The 14,797-nt window shown below is 41.2% G+C and overlaps 1 protein-coding gene across 11 annotated transcripts in view; it reads left to right on the top strand.

Moving 5' to 3' along the window:
* The window catches only part of EIF4G3 (eukaryotic translation initiation factor 4 gamma 3), a 366,352-nt gene that overhangs the window by 282,183 nt on the left and 69,372 nt on the right, over nucleotides 1-14,797 (top strand). For all 11 annotated transcript variants that reach the window (XM_062190568.1, XM_062190571.1, XM_062190570.1 and 8 more), the window contains 2 exons: nucleotides 1,819-2,016; nucleotides 14,329-14,475. In XM_062190568.1, coding sequence (XP_062046552.1) covers nucleotides 1,819-2,016; nucleotides 14,329-14,475 — 345 coding nt within the window. The remainder of the gene's footprint in view (nucleotides 1-1,818; nucleotides 2,017-14,328; nucleotides 14,476-14,797) is intronic.

Raw genomic sequence — 14,797 nt, 5'->3', positions numbered from 1 at the left:
ATATAAATTAAATACATGTCATCAAAAATAATAAATAATAAATATCTAGTTGAATAAAAAGGCTGCATTTAACAGTGTCTTCCACAAAATGTTTTTTATTTTGATAATACTCTAAATTTTTTCATTGATTGTTTTGGTTGTTGTCTAAGAAATCTTTGCATAATTCAAGAACACAAAGCTTTTGTTCAGTGTTATCTTCTAGAAGTCTATAATTTTAGATTTTACTCTTTTTAAAATTAATTTATTTGAGGGGCAGAGACTGCTGGTTCATTCCCCAGGTACCCACAAGTACAGAACTGGGCCAAGTCAAAAATGGGAGCTGGAAACTTACACTAGGCCTTCCACATAGGTGGCAGAGTCCAGTCACTAGGGCCATCACTGTTGCCTTCCAGGATTTGCATTAGCAAGAAAATGGAGTCCAGAACCTGAACTGGAAATTGAACCCAAAATGCCCACTCAACATTGTACATTTAATTCTGTGATCCAGGTTTAGTTAAGTTTTGTAAAAGGTGCAAGATATGAATACAAGTTCGTTTTTTCTTCTGATGGATATTCAATTCTTCTAACAACATATATTGAAAAGACTCTTTCCTCCATTGAATTTTCCTTCCATCTTTTCTGAAAGTCAGTTCCATCTGTATGTGTAAGTCTATATCTAGACTCTCTCTTCTACACACTGTTTGTATAGTAACTTTATATACTAAAATGTTGAAAAGTTCTGTTATTCCTCAAACTTTATTTTTCAAAATTGTTTATGCTCTTCTAGTTTTTTTGCCTTTCCATATGACTTATAGAGTCAGTTGATGAATTTTTACCAAAAATAAAAACCGAAATGCACTACTAGAATTTTTGTAAATAATATAGTTCTCCATTGATTTAGGTCCTCTTTGATTTCTTTCTTTAGTAATTTGTAGTTTTCATCATACAGCTCCTGTAGCTATTTTGTTCAATCTTAAACTATGTACTTCATGAGTTTGGATGCTATCATACTTGAAGAAAATCTTCATTTTTAATTATTCATTGCTAACATATAGAAATATGGTTGACATTTTGCATTTTGAACATTGTATCCTATAATTGCTAGACTCAATAATTGTTGTGTCTGTTTTTAGACTTTCTCATGATTTTCAATGTAGACAACTATCATCTGTGAATAAAGGGTTTATTTCTTCTTCTCTAGTGTGTTATTAAGAATGATGAGAACAGATAATTTGGCTTCATCCCCTAAGAGCAAACATTCAGTGTTTCACTCTTCAGATTGTAGATATCCTGTTTGTCATTGAGGATGGTCTCTCCTGCTCCTAACTGATGAGTTTCTTTCTGCAACATCTCCTAGAAGACGTCTGCATAGCGTTTCCTACATTTCACACCATACTTATATTGTGCCGTCATTCAGACAGAGTTCTGTTTTTGAATGTTGAAATTAACTTCTCTGAAGGGTTATATGATAGAAGTTATTGATCAAAATCTTTGTATGTATCCCTAAATATGAATAATTTTATAATATCATAACTACTTGTTCAAGGCCTACATCACAATTTTAAAGCTTTTAATACATATTGCCAGGATACCCTTAGATACATACTGGGTGATGCTTTCACCAGCAAGATGTGACTATAGCCAGTTTCTAGATTTCTCATCAGTAGTAATAAGAAGGTGTTAAAATTGATGGATTTAATCATTTCTGTAACTAGCCCACAATCTTTAATAATTTGAGGAATTAAATTAGTTATTAGAACTAAACCTTACATCAAGCATCATGTTGTCATAGTTATTCTAATGTGGGTGTTTTTTCTTTCTTCTTTGTGGCCCTTCTAGGAACTTTTTAGGAAAGTGCGAAGTATCTTAAATAAATTGACACCGCAGATGTTCAACCAACTGATGAAACAAGTGTCAGGACTTACTGTTGACACAGAGGAGCGGCTGAAAGGAGTCATTGACCTGGTCTTTGAGAAGGCTATTGATGAACCCAGTTTCTCTGTGGCTTACGCAAACATGTGTCGATGTCTAGTAACGGTAAGAAGAGAGGAAGGAGTAAAACGAGAAATCTCCAAGAGGTATATTCTCCCCTCACTGCACATTCTTCCCAGAAGTCTCACTGGGGCCACGTAAAGGGGAGAATATATTTTTAGCACTTACTAACAAAGCATCCTCGTTGTATAAGGAGAATCTTCCTTTATTAAACTGTATATTCACCTCTGGTAGGGATATGGAGACAGGATTGAAGTGGGCACATGATGATCTCATCCATCTTGTTCCAGAGGTTTCCAAGCTTTACATTAGTAACAGAAATTACTGTCATGGGCAGCCAGTTTCTCCCTTTGCATCTTCCAGAAATAAAGCACATGCTTGCTTTTACCTTTAGTTAAATTTGAAATTAAAAAAAAAGGTTACTTCTAATTCTAATTCTAGCCTCCACAATAATGAAAGGATAGCTGTGTTATGGTGAGAAGGGTTCATAACTAATCATTTCATCTGTTAAAAGCATTAGATACCTCTTTTTATATTATCCACAGCCATTTAATCTGCACAGCCTGTCCGTGCTAGGGCAAGACAGAATGGAGACCTTCTGATTAATGTTCATTGCCCTCTTGTATTCTGCAGTCATAAAACTGCCATGTACCATGTGGGTACTGTTACCAAGGTACTTGTGTCAGAAATGTATGATCTTTAACATGTGGGTTTTTTTCTAAATTACTACAACTCATTTCATCATACCTCATTTCTTAGAAACAAGCTATGAAAATGCAAAATTCTATCATTCTACCAGTATTTTTGAATACCTATGTCAAAGGCAGGTAAGTCTGTTGGAAGTTAGCAAAGTTACATCTCCTATTTTTAATACCCTAAACGATAGGGTGGCTGCATTGCAGATTAAGCCGCCACCTATAGCACCAGCATCCCATATGGGCACCGGTTGGTGTCCTGGCTGCTCCGCTCCTGATCTGGGACCCTGCTGATGCACTTGGGAAAGCAGCAAATGGAAGACCTCTCTTTATCATTTGCATTCTCTCTCGCTCTCTTTCTCTCTCTCTCTCTTTCTGACTCTGTCTTTCAAATAGATACATAAATCTTAAAAAAAAAAAAAAAACAAAAACAAACCTGGGCTGGCACTCTGGCACAGTAGGTTAAGACACTGTCTGAAGTGCCAGCATCCCATTTGGGCACCAGTTCAAGTTCTAACCACTCCACTTCCATCCCAGCTCCCTGTTAGTGACCTGGAAGAGCAGCAGAAGATGGCCCAAGTTCTTAGGCCCCTGAACTCATGTGGGAGACCTGGAAGAACTCTTGTCTCCTGGCTTCAGCCTTTCCCAGCCCCAGCCTTTTCAGGCATTTGGGGAATGAACCAGAGGATGGAAAATAAATCTCTCTCTCTTTCTCTTTTTCTCTCCTTTTCTCTCTATGTCTGCCTTTCAAGTCAATAAATAAATCTAAAAAAAAACAAAAAAACAGAAAAACACCCTAACGTCCATATTGAAAAATAAAATGGGATTCATCAGAAAAAGAAAAGTCACTTACATTTTGTAATATAGCAGTGTGTTGTTGCTTGAATGGGTGATTTAAACCCAAAACATATATTGGAGGAAAAAGAAATTGTATTGGTGTGAGAGTGACAAATTTTCATGGAGCAAATAAAGCTCCAGCTGAACCTGGGATCATGAGGGATACAAGTATAGAGAACAAAGAAAGTAGTCCAGGCAAGTTCATGTCTAAAGCACCAAGCATGACATAGTGGCTGCAAACTCTGGCTTAGGAGTCTTACAATTATGGGTTTAATATTTAAGCTTTACAATTAAATATTTTTATTTAAACTAAATATACTTTGCCACTTGCTAAGTTTATACCCTTTGAATAGTTTACTAGTCTCAGTTTTAATCCATAAAATAAGTTCATATAATTTATGATATTATGAGGACAAATCAAATGAGATTATCTTAAGTTCCTAACTCAGTATTTGGCCTGTATTAAGTCAAAAATAAATTGGAACTATATTGGTGATAGGTGATGGGAAGTGCTCTAAGTCCAGATAGTGCAGTTCTGGAAATGCCAGCTACAGAGTGAAGATGACTATAATAACAGAAACCATCTATGTGTTGCTTTGAACAATTATTATAAGCCCAAATTTTGTGTCCTTTTGGCCAGTGAACCAGCCGATGGAAGGTTCCTCTCTGTGTCTGTGTCTCTCTGTTCTTCAAATAAGATAAAACAAAAAGTAAATAAAAATTGTTTTAAAAAATAGGAGCATTTTTCACCAAAGGATATCTTGAAAAGAATAAAAATGCAAGCCACATAGTAGAAGAAGATAATTGCAACTTAACCTAACAGTCAGAAAATAGCTCAGGTTTTTATATGTACAAGAGACTTACACAAACACTTCATTATCACAATATGCTGCTATTGAACCAGCCACAGATTGAATTGCAAGGTCTTATAACCTGATTCATAGTCTTAAGAATGGAAAAATGACGTATTTCCATCCGTATACAGTAAATTATATATATATATATATTATTTTAAAATTTATTTTAATTTTAAAGGTAGAGTTACAGAGAGGCAGAAGCACAGAGAAAGAGAGATCTTCCATCTGCTAGCTCCCTCCCCAAATGGCCCAAAAGCCCAAGCTGGGCTGATCTGAAGCCAGGAGCCAGGAGGTTCTTCTGGGTCTCCCACATGGGTGCAGGTGCCCAAAGGCTTGGGCTCTCTCCTACTGCTTTCCCAGGCCATAGCAGAGAGCTGGATCAGAAGAGGAGCAGCTGAGACTAGAACCAGTGCCTGAATGGGATGCTGGCACTGCGGGCAGAGGATTAACCTATTGTACCACAGCACTGGCCCTCTAGAGCAGTTTTTAAACCTTTCTTCTGCTCCCATGTAAATCAAATGGATAGCATACATCTGAAATTCCTTTCGTAACTTTGAAGTGATTATCTAGGTGAATCCTAAAGAAAAAATTAAATTATACACCAGTATTTTGTTTGCTTTGTTTGTTTTTTTTTTTTTTTTTTTTTTTTTTTTTGTCTATTTATTTAAGAGGCAGAGCTATACACAGAGGGAAGGACAGAGAGAGAGAGGCCTTCCATCTGCTGGTTCACTCCCCAAATGGCCACAATGGCTAGAGTTGGAATGATCCAAAGCCAGGAGCAAGGAGCTTCCTTCGGGGTTCCTTCCCACATGGTTTCAGGAGCCCAAGCACTTGAGCCATCTTCCACTGCTTTCACATGCCATTAGCAAAGAGCTGAATCAGAAAAGGAGCAGCCAGCTGGGACATGAATCAGCACCCTTATGGGATGCTGGCGCCACAGGCGGAGGCTTAGCCTACTGCCTTACAGCATTGGCCCTTGTATACCAGTTTTTTCCATGAAGTCTTAAAAGATGTTGGGTTTTTTAAGAAAAACTGCCACAGATATTTGGCCTAACAATAAAGATGCTGATTAAGATGCCCATATACCATATGGACTGCTTGAGTTTGAATTCAGCTCCACTCCTGATTCAAGCGTCCTGTAATGCAGACCCTGGGTGCATTGGTGATCGCTGAAATAACTGGGTCCCTGCTACCCATGAGAGAGACCTGACTCCAGCCTCTGTCACTGTGGGCATCTGGGGAGTGCATCCACGAGTAGGAGCTCGGGTTCTTCCTTTGTCTGTCCGTCTGTCTGTCTGTCTCTCTCTGTTTCCCTGCCCCTCAAAGAAAAAGAGACAGTGTGTGCTTTTCATTTAGAGGAAACTAATAGAATGGGCTTTCCCAAGTTGCCCTGAAAATGAGACATATAGATGTATGTGCTGTTGCCTGCTCCACCAAGCCCTACCGTGGTAAACTATGAAGGGCTTAAGGAGATTGTTAAGAGACAGTAAATCTTGTCGTTATTTCTTTTCTTTTCTTTTTTTTTTCTTTTTTTCTTTTTTCTTTCTTTTTTTTTTTTTTTTTTTGACAGGCAGAGTGGATAGTGAGAGAGAGAGAGACAGAGAGAAAGGTCTTCCTTTGCCGTTGGTTCGCCCTCCAATGGCCGCCATGGCCAGCACGCTGTGGCCGGCACACCGTGCTGATCCGAAGGCAGGAGCCAAGTACTTATCCTGGTCTCCCATGGGGTGCAGGGCCCAAGCACTTGGGCCATCATCCACTGCACTCCTGGGCCATAGCAGAGAGCTGGCCTGGAAGAGGGGCAACCGGGACAGAATCCAGTGCCCCGACCAGAACTAGAACCTAGTGTGCCGGTGCCGCAAGGCGGAGGATTAGCCTGTTGAGCCACGGCACCGGCCCGTCTTCTTATTTCTATACTGATTCTAGAAAAATCTCAAGGATAAACTCCAGTCTTTGTGTATATAGTATCTGGAGCATCTGTGCCTGCCCAGTGTTTTCTGGTACTTTTATTCATTAATCTTTATTATTTTTTGAGGGAGAGAGAGAGAGAGACAGAAAGCATTCCTGTCTGCTGGCTTACCCCTCAAATGCTAGCAATGGCAAGGGCTGGGCCAGGGCTGGGCCAGGGTGGGCCAGGGCTGGGCCAGGGCTCTGGAGTACACCACAGCTTCTGTTAGTTCAACTAGGCAAGACAACAGAAGACTGCAATGCCCCTTGTGTGAACAGCAAAGCATTTAACTAGAACTTAGCATTTCTTTCAGAAGGAGGACACCTGAGTTGCCTGGCGAATGGAGAACAATGGGCAAGGGAAATGTTGTCTTTTATCTAAATCTGTACTTCAATACAATTTTAATTGAATTATAAAAATGTTAAATGTATGCTTTTGTTTTACTCATAATTGCAATGAATATCTGTCTCAGAAACCTCTAGAATATAAATTCCTAAGGACAGAAATCTTTTCTGTTGTGTTCACTACTCTATTCCACTTCCTGGCACATAATAGACCCTAAGACTTGTGCTGGGAGTGAGTCAATGCCTGACTGAGAGAGTGACCAGCTTGAAAGAGTTTAATATAATATGACTTAAATCTGCTCTTGTTACTTTTTTCCTCTGCTCTGGCAGCCAGCCATACCTCAGCTACAAAGAATGACATTAAAGATAGGGGTGGTTTTTGTTGTGGTGTTTTTTTGTTTGTTTGTTTTTGTCATTCTGTGCCCTGTGTTACCAGGCCCAGAACTTGTATGTTGCCACTTTAAGTGCCTAAAAGGAAACTATGAAAAAAATGACAAGACTGAGAATAGGAAGAGACAGAGAGCAAGGGACACAGAAGAATCTTGTCAGAAGTCAAGCCTGGAATTGCAGACATGGAAAGTCAACCTTGGGCAGCAGCAAGGGGCTGGGGGTGACTGGAGGAGGAGGGATATACAGCTTACCTGATGGGAGATAACAGATGTGTTGGTGAAAAGATGATCAGAAATTGCCTGCCCTTTTATAACTGCATTCCCTTTGACTCCTGTGTTTGTCTCTGAGCACTACATACCTCTTCAGGTGTATCTCAGAGATGTGTTTTGATCGATGTATTCCTGGTATACGTGGTGGGTTATGTACAGTTTTAGCAGGTGACTAAGGTCAGGACCATAACCACTAGTAGAGGATAGCATGTCACTGTCAACTCACGACTTATATTATATATGAACAGTTGCTTTCCTGCTGTTCCCATGTAAGAGTAGGCTAGCCTCTAGAAAGCCATGCTATAGACTTAGTAAGGAAGTGCCGTTTGCTTGCATTATACTCATCATATTAACAGCTGACCTCAGATCAGCACGTGCTTTGCAGGCAAAATGACTTCTGGGCTATGGGGTTATTGCCGGCGTCTTTATGTTCTGAAACAGCGTTGAAAATCCTGAGCATGCTAAGTCGTGTCAATTGTCATGGTTACCACACAGCTGATAGCCCTTGGTGATTCTTTGGGACTGTGCTCCTTCTGGAGAAGTGTATACTCTGAATGCTAACAAATATGTCAGCAGAACGAGTCTTGTTACTTGAAGAAAATTACTTTGTGACACAGGCAACATGCATATCCAAGATTGCTGAGTGACCTACATGTAGACAGGCCACGTTTCTCCTGTGGGGGAAAAGGGAAGGGCGGGGCGGGGCGGGGCGGAGGAAGGTGGTTTCTGTTGACCACTGACTCCTGCTTACTTAGTAGACATGCTTACTGAAATGTTCCCGCTGACTCCCTTGCTCCCTGAGGATCAGAAACCATCTTTTAACCCCTTTAAAACACAAATACATCTTCATTTTGGTAACTGTCTACACTAAATGAAAATTACAGTTGCTAAATAATTCCTTTTCTCACTGTCACACAAAACCTTTCATTCTTGCTACTTTCCATGATCACATTTGCAAACATCTGTGTTGTCCATGGTTAATGGACTGATGTTTGTGTCCCCTCAAAATTTATAACTTGAAGCCTAACCTTCGCTATTGATGTAAGCAGGTAGGGCCTCTGGGGCCTAAGTAAGTTTATAGTTTATAGTTGTATAGCAAGTATAGTATAAGTTGTATAGTAAGTAAGTTTATAGTTGGTTAGTGCCTTTCTAAGAAGAAGAAGAAACTCCAGAGCAGTTTCTCCCTGACACCTGAGGGTCCAGTGAGACATCCGCTGTATGCACGCTAGGAAGTGGGTCTTCACCAAGAACCAAGTGACACCCTGATTTTGGACTTCTCAGCTTCCAGAACTGAGGAATCAATGCCTGTTGTTAAAGTCTCCCCACTGTGTCCCCCCATTTTTAGAGCAGTTGGAGCAGACTGAGACATCTGTTCTGTTTAGACTAAACAATTTCAGCCTCTTGACAAGCCATTGTCCATCAGGCAGCATACACTGACTTACCAATGTCATGGTCCTGTCACATTTATCATCTCTGAGAACAAAAACATTCACCACGAATCACGCTTCGCAGAGGCTGTGTTCTACTTGGCTTTCTGATTTCCACGACCACCCCCAGAGGCATTACTATTATGTTCCAAAGCAGGCCTTCAGTGAGCTGTGCGGCTAGGCATTCCTTCATTTAGAATTCCTTTTTTGCAAATCTATGGCCATTCTGTTTATTATTTCGTCTTCATACTTTCAAGTGAAAAGCTTATGTATGATCACATATTCTTTATGTTCTGTACTTGTGAAATTTCCCTTGACCAATGTTTGGGGATCCCAGATGTTCATTTCCCTTGCTTTTTGTACTTTTTTCCTACTGTTTAGTGAATAAGTTTGCTTACATCCTTTCTTTAATAGCTGTGTTGTTATAATACAAGTTACTGTTAATTTTTAGTCATAGACATGTCACATACAGCTCTGAGTGTTTAATTGCAGCTGTATTAATTGTTTATGGCCCCTGTTATCTATCAGCCTCTATTGTTCGCCTTGCCAGGACAGTCAGTCATCTATCAACAGTCTTGATAGATGTTATTTCCATGTTCAAAAGAAACAGGTGCAGTGAAGCTAAGTAACTTAGCCAAAATTATACAGCAGAACTCTGATTATGATCGTATCCAAATTTCCTGCTTTCTCCCATTTGCTGGTTCACTCTCCAGATGCCCACAATGGCTAGCACCAGGCTAGGGCCGGAGCCAGAGCCAGGATCCAGGAATACCATGTAGGCCTCCCACAAGCATAGCAGGAATCCAATGGCTTGAGCCATCACGATTGCCAGTTTTAGGAAGCAGAGCCAGGAATCTGAACCAGGAACTGCTGCGCTGTGAGGTGCAGGTGTTTCAACTGCTGGGCTCCCCAAGAGCTACCTTCTGACGTCCTTCAGTCTGCAGTCTGGAGGGTGTGTTTGCAGGTGAAGGGGCTGGCGCTCACTGAGGGCATTGATAAAGTTCACAGTTGTATCGTTAGGGAACCAGGGTTCATTTCCAGTACTCCTTCAGTGCACACACTCCTTCTGCACGCTTCAGCTACAGCTCACTTAACAGATCAGTGCTTCCACAGCACCGATGTCATTAAATACACAAAACTGTCCTCTCAGCTGGGTGCAAGTACGCCCCCCTTGTTTTAGATGATAAACCTGGAGCTTTTGTTAAAGACAATGTGTGTGTGTATTTCTCAAGCAAGAAAATAGTCTGAGCCTAAGTTGGGTGTTGTTTTTTTTTTTTTTTTTTTTTTTTTTGGACAGGCAGAGTGGATAGTGAGAGAGAGAGACAGAGAGAAAGGTCTTCCTTTTTGCCGTTGGTTCATCCTCCAGTGGCCACTGCGGCCGGTGCATTGTGCTGATCCGAAGCCAGGAGCCAGGTGCTTCTCCTGGTCTCCCATGGGGTGCAGGGCCCAAGCACTTGGGCCATCCTCCACTGCCTTCCCGGGCCATACCAGAGAGCTGGCCTGGAAGAGGGGAAACCGGGATAGAATCCGGCGCCCCAACTGGGACTAGAACCCCGTGTGCCTGCGCCGCAAGGTGGAGGATTAGCCTGTTAAGCCACGGTGGCGGCGAGCCTAAGTCTTTAACTTTTGGTTTTCAACATAACCTCCCCTACATAAAAGTTTGTAAAAATCATAGCTGAGAAATTTTATACTCAAGGACTTTATGGCACAGCCTTTAACATCTTTTGTATGGTGGAACTTACCCTTACCATATATGGTTTGTATTTGTTTTTGTCACCCAAACCATCACAAATTGTATTTGCTTCAACTCTCTGACTTTTGAGGGGGCAGGAGAACTCAGTTAAACTCTGGTCCCTCTTTCCATGTGAGGCTACGTCAAAAAATATGTGGAGGGGCAGTTGTTGTCAAAAAGCAGGTTACGTCACTGCCTGAGACACCGTTTCCCTTATCGTTGTCCCAGTTCATCTCCTGGCTACCCCATTTCTGGTCCAGCTCCCTGCTAATACACCTGGAAGCAGCAGATGATGGCTCAAGTACGTGAGTTCCTGCCACTCATGTAGGAAGCCAGCTAGAGTTCCTGGCTTCTGGCCTTAGCCTGGCCCGGCCCTGGCTATTGGAGCCATAAGAAAATAAATAAATGTTTTTTAAGTTTGTGGGGAAAATGGAATTAAAAGATATGTTTGTCTTGGTATAAAAAATTTCAGAATCCATGTTTACATTTTACTGTTTGCTTTTGAAAGGCAAGGAGACAGAGAAGGATCTTCTGTGCAGTGGTTCCTTCTGCAAATGCCCACAGTGCACACACAGCCGGGGCTGCTCTGGTAGAAGCTAGGAGCCAGGAACTCAGTTGTCTCCTTCGTGGGTGGCAGGGACCCAAGTACTTGAGGCATCATCTGTGGTCTCTCAGGGTCTACATCAGCAGGAATCTGAAAGCAGAAGCAGAGCTGGAGACCAAAACTAAGCACTACAATATGGGATGTGTGCGTCCCAAGAGGTGTTGGTAACCACTGTGCCAAACACCTGAACTTACAGTTTTGTTTCTAATTTTTGTTTTATTTATCCGAAAGATAGAGGAGTTTCCATTTACTGATTCACTTCCCAAATGCCTACAACAGTGTTTCCTAGCCCAAACTGAGAGCTGGAAACTTAATTCAGGTCTCCTACCCTAACCTGACATAGCACAAGTTGCCTTCCGGGGTCTGCATTAGGAAGCTGTAAGCTGGAGCCTGGTTTCAGACCCCGGTATTCCAGGGTGGGATGTGGGTGTAACCACTAGGCTAAACACTCTGCTCTGAACTTTCGGAAGACCTCTCAGATTGCAGTGGTTTGTATTTTCATTCTGTTGTCCACATTCCTCCCATTTTCTGCACAGTAAATCCATAATGTAGAGAACATCTCTTTGGAGCCCAGGCCATTTTTTCTTACCTATCAATTATATACTTAATATAGATGATGATAAATATGCCAAGAAGTTGGATGGGACTGTTCAATTGGTTTAATTTAACATTCCTAAGAAGCAACAGATTGAAATAGCATTTAGTTTGTTCTAGAACCTGTTATGTTGGTGCTCTGTGATTTGCCAGCTGCTCATAAATGCAGTTCTTGATTCTCTTTTGTATTTCTTAATCAGTGCTTTATTGTGTGTTCTGGGTCCTGTGTAATAAAAGGTAGACACTACCTTTGGCATTTGCTTCCAAAAACCTTTGCTTTCATGGAGCATTTCTTGAAGACTGAAAAACGCCTGAGCCCCCTTGTGTGAGTGTAGGATAGGCCTGACTGTGAAATAATTTATAGTCACTTATATTTGTTTGCCTGAATTCAGAGTAAGGATATATTAATATTGCTACAATTGTCTAAAAAATTATTTGATGATGTTTCTGTCTTCTTTTTAAAAAAAAAAAGATATATTTATTTATTTATTTGAAAGTCAGAGTTACATGGAGAGAGGAGAGGGAGAGGGAGAATGTGGTGGGGGATCTTGCATCCCATGGTTCACTCCCCAGTTGGCCATAATGGCCAGAGCGGCACTGATCTGAAGCCAGGAGCAAGGAGCTTCTTCTGGGTCTCCCATGCGGGTGCAGGGGCCCAAGGGCTTGGGCCATCATCTTTTGCCATAGCAGACAGCTGGATTGGAAGTGGAGCAGCCAGGTCTCGAACCAGAACCCATATGGGATGCCAGTGCTACAGGCAAGGGCGTTAACCCGCTCTATCCTGTCTTCTTTAGTTAATGCTTCATGCTATGTAAGGTAACACCTAGTTCCTTTGTTGATTAGAAGTAGACTTGTTAAATGAAATTTTATTCATCATAGGAAATATATTGGAGTGTGTGCTGTCATTTCTCGCACAAATACAGTATGGCATTGTAGTGCTCTGTGTCAGGACATTTTTCCAGTCATTCAGCCGTGATCAACAGCTGTCCCAAGTTCGTTCTTTTTTTTTTTTTTTTTTTTTTTAGATTTATTTCATTCATTTGAAAAACAGATTTACAGAAAGTGGGGTCGGGGGAGAGGGGCAAGGAAAGAGAGAGCTCTTCCATCCTCTGGTTCACTCCCTAAATGGCCACAATGGCTGGGCTGGACCAGGTGGAAACCAGGAGCCAGAAATTCCATCTAGGTCTCCCAATAGGTGACAGACACTGAGCCATCTGCTGCTGCTTTCCCAGACCCATTAGTGGGGAGCTGGATTGTAAGCAGAGCAGCTGGGACTGGAACTGATGCTCATATGGGGTGCCAACACTGCAAGTGGCAGCTTAACCCACCACACAACACCAGCCTCCCAAGTCCACTCTTGATTGTTGATAGCTATTTTGTGAGTATAAATACAGTACATATTCCAAGGCAAACACAAATACATTTTAGAACTTTGGAACCCACTTTGTGATTCCAGAAAAACTTTTTTGCCATTTTATACAGTTGTGCTCAAGGGGGATTTCATCTGTAAAATACATATTTTATTGTCAGAATCATTGTGACAGTCAGATCTGTTAATATCCTAGACATGTTCATAAAATGTCTATGTTTGGTCGTAAGTAACCTGAAAGATAGGAGCTATTGCAGTTCCTGGAAAGCAGTTATTGCATCTGGATGGAAACCTATGAGCCTCCAAATTGCATTCCTGCTTTACTCTGGATCTTTCTGTATGTCAAGGGGTTATTTCTAATAGTGGCCGTTTGTTAGACCACACTTTCAGAGAATTTTTAATACCTTCTATTGGCATATAATAATCAGTGAGTATACTGCTATATATTGATAACCATAGTAAGTACTACTATTATACTATTGTGACATTCCCCTAAAGAAAAGAAATGGTATCTGAAAAGTCCTCAAATATTCTGACTTCTACTATTTTTTTTAAGATTTATGGATTTATTTGAAAGGCAGAATTACAGAGACAGATTTTCTAGCTGCTGGTTCACTCCCCAAATTGCCACAATGGCTGGAGCTGGGCTAATTTGAAGCTAGGAGCTTCTACTGGGTCTCCCATATGGGTGCAGGGGCCCAAATACTTGGAGCATCTTCTGCTGCTTTCCCAGGCGCATTAGCAGGGAGCTGGATCAGAAGTGGAGCAGCTGGGACTGCAACCAGTGCCCGTATGTGATGCTGGTGCCACAGGCAGCAGCTTTAACTGCTACGCTGCAGTATTGGCCCCATGCTTCTACCATTTTCTGGAGTTAGGATCTTACCTACTATAATAGTTTTAAATCAATATTCCCCTGCCTTAAGTCATTTCTGTTTGTTCCATTAAGTCAAAATACTTAACAATGATAGTTTAAAAATAAAAAAGTAATAACCCAACAGAGGTAAATCAAAGAAGTCTAGTTAGGTAAAAAAGGGTCACAGCTGTAATGATATGATGTGAATTTCTGATTCAGCTAAAGGCATGGCTATAAAAGATGTATGAGAATAATACGTATCTTTTCTTTAGAATATTCAGGACATCTTACTGTTGAATCATGAAATGCCTGAAGCTGAATTGTGTATCCCTTGTAGAAAACCTACCTGTTTTTCAGTAGCATTATTTTGCACAATAATGAAAATAGACATTTTGAATGTCTTTAATCTTGCTGCTTTTATGTTTTCCTGTCTGCGTGCAGCTCAAAGTACCGATGGCAGACAAGCCTGGTAACACAGTGAATTTTCGGAAATTATTGCTGAACCGTTGCCAGAAGGAATTTGAAAAAGATAAAGCAGATGATGATGTCTTTGAGAAGAAGCAGAAAGAACTTGAAGCTGCCAGTGCTGTAAGTGTGTGATCAGAAAGACAGTGTTCACGCATGGTGAGTGCTTTCAAGGACACAGGAGGCCGGTACAGCATCTCCCCACTTCCTTAAAGGGTCCTGCTTTATTCCTTTTAGTGCTGAATGTCAGAGCAACCCAGCTCTCCACAACGGGATTCAGTCTAAACCTAGACTTGAGAGAGGTCATTGGGTTCTGGAGAGCTGAAAAGCAGGAGGTCTTTTTGGGTGTAGTTCCGTGTTTTGAAAAGTAAGCCCGCAGTCGCTGTCAGATCCTCAAGGGGCATCTGACTCTCAGAAAGAGTAAGGATCGTGAATCGTAGTATCT

Source organism: Lepus europaeus, chromosome 5 (assembly GCF_033115175.1).
Source record: "Lepus europaeus isolate LE1 chromosome 5, mLepTim1.pri, whole genome shotgun sequence".
In the NCBI taxonomy this organism is placed as follows: domain Eukaryota; kingdom Metazoa; phylum Chordata; class Mammalia; order Lagomorpha; family Leporidae; genus Lepus; species Lepus europaeus.
Note: the sequence above shows the minus strand (reverse complement) of the source record. Positions and strands in the feature narration are given on the sequence as shown.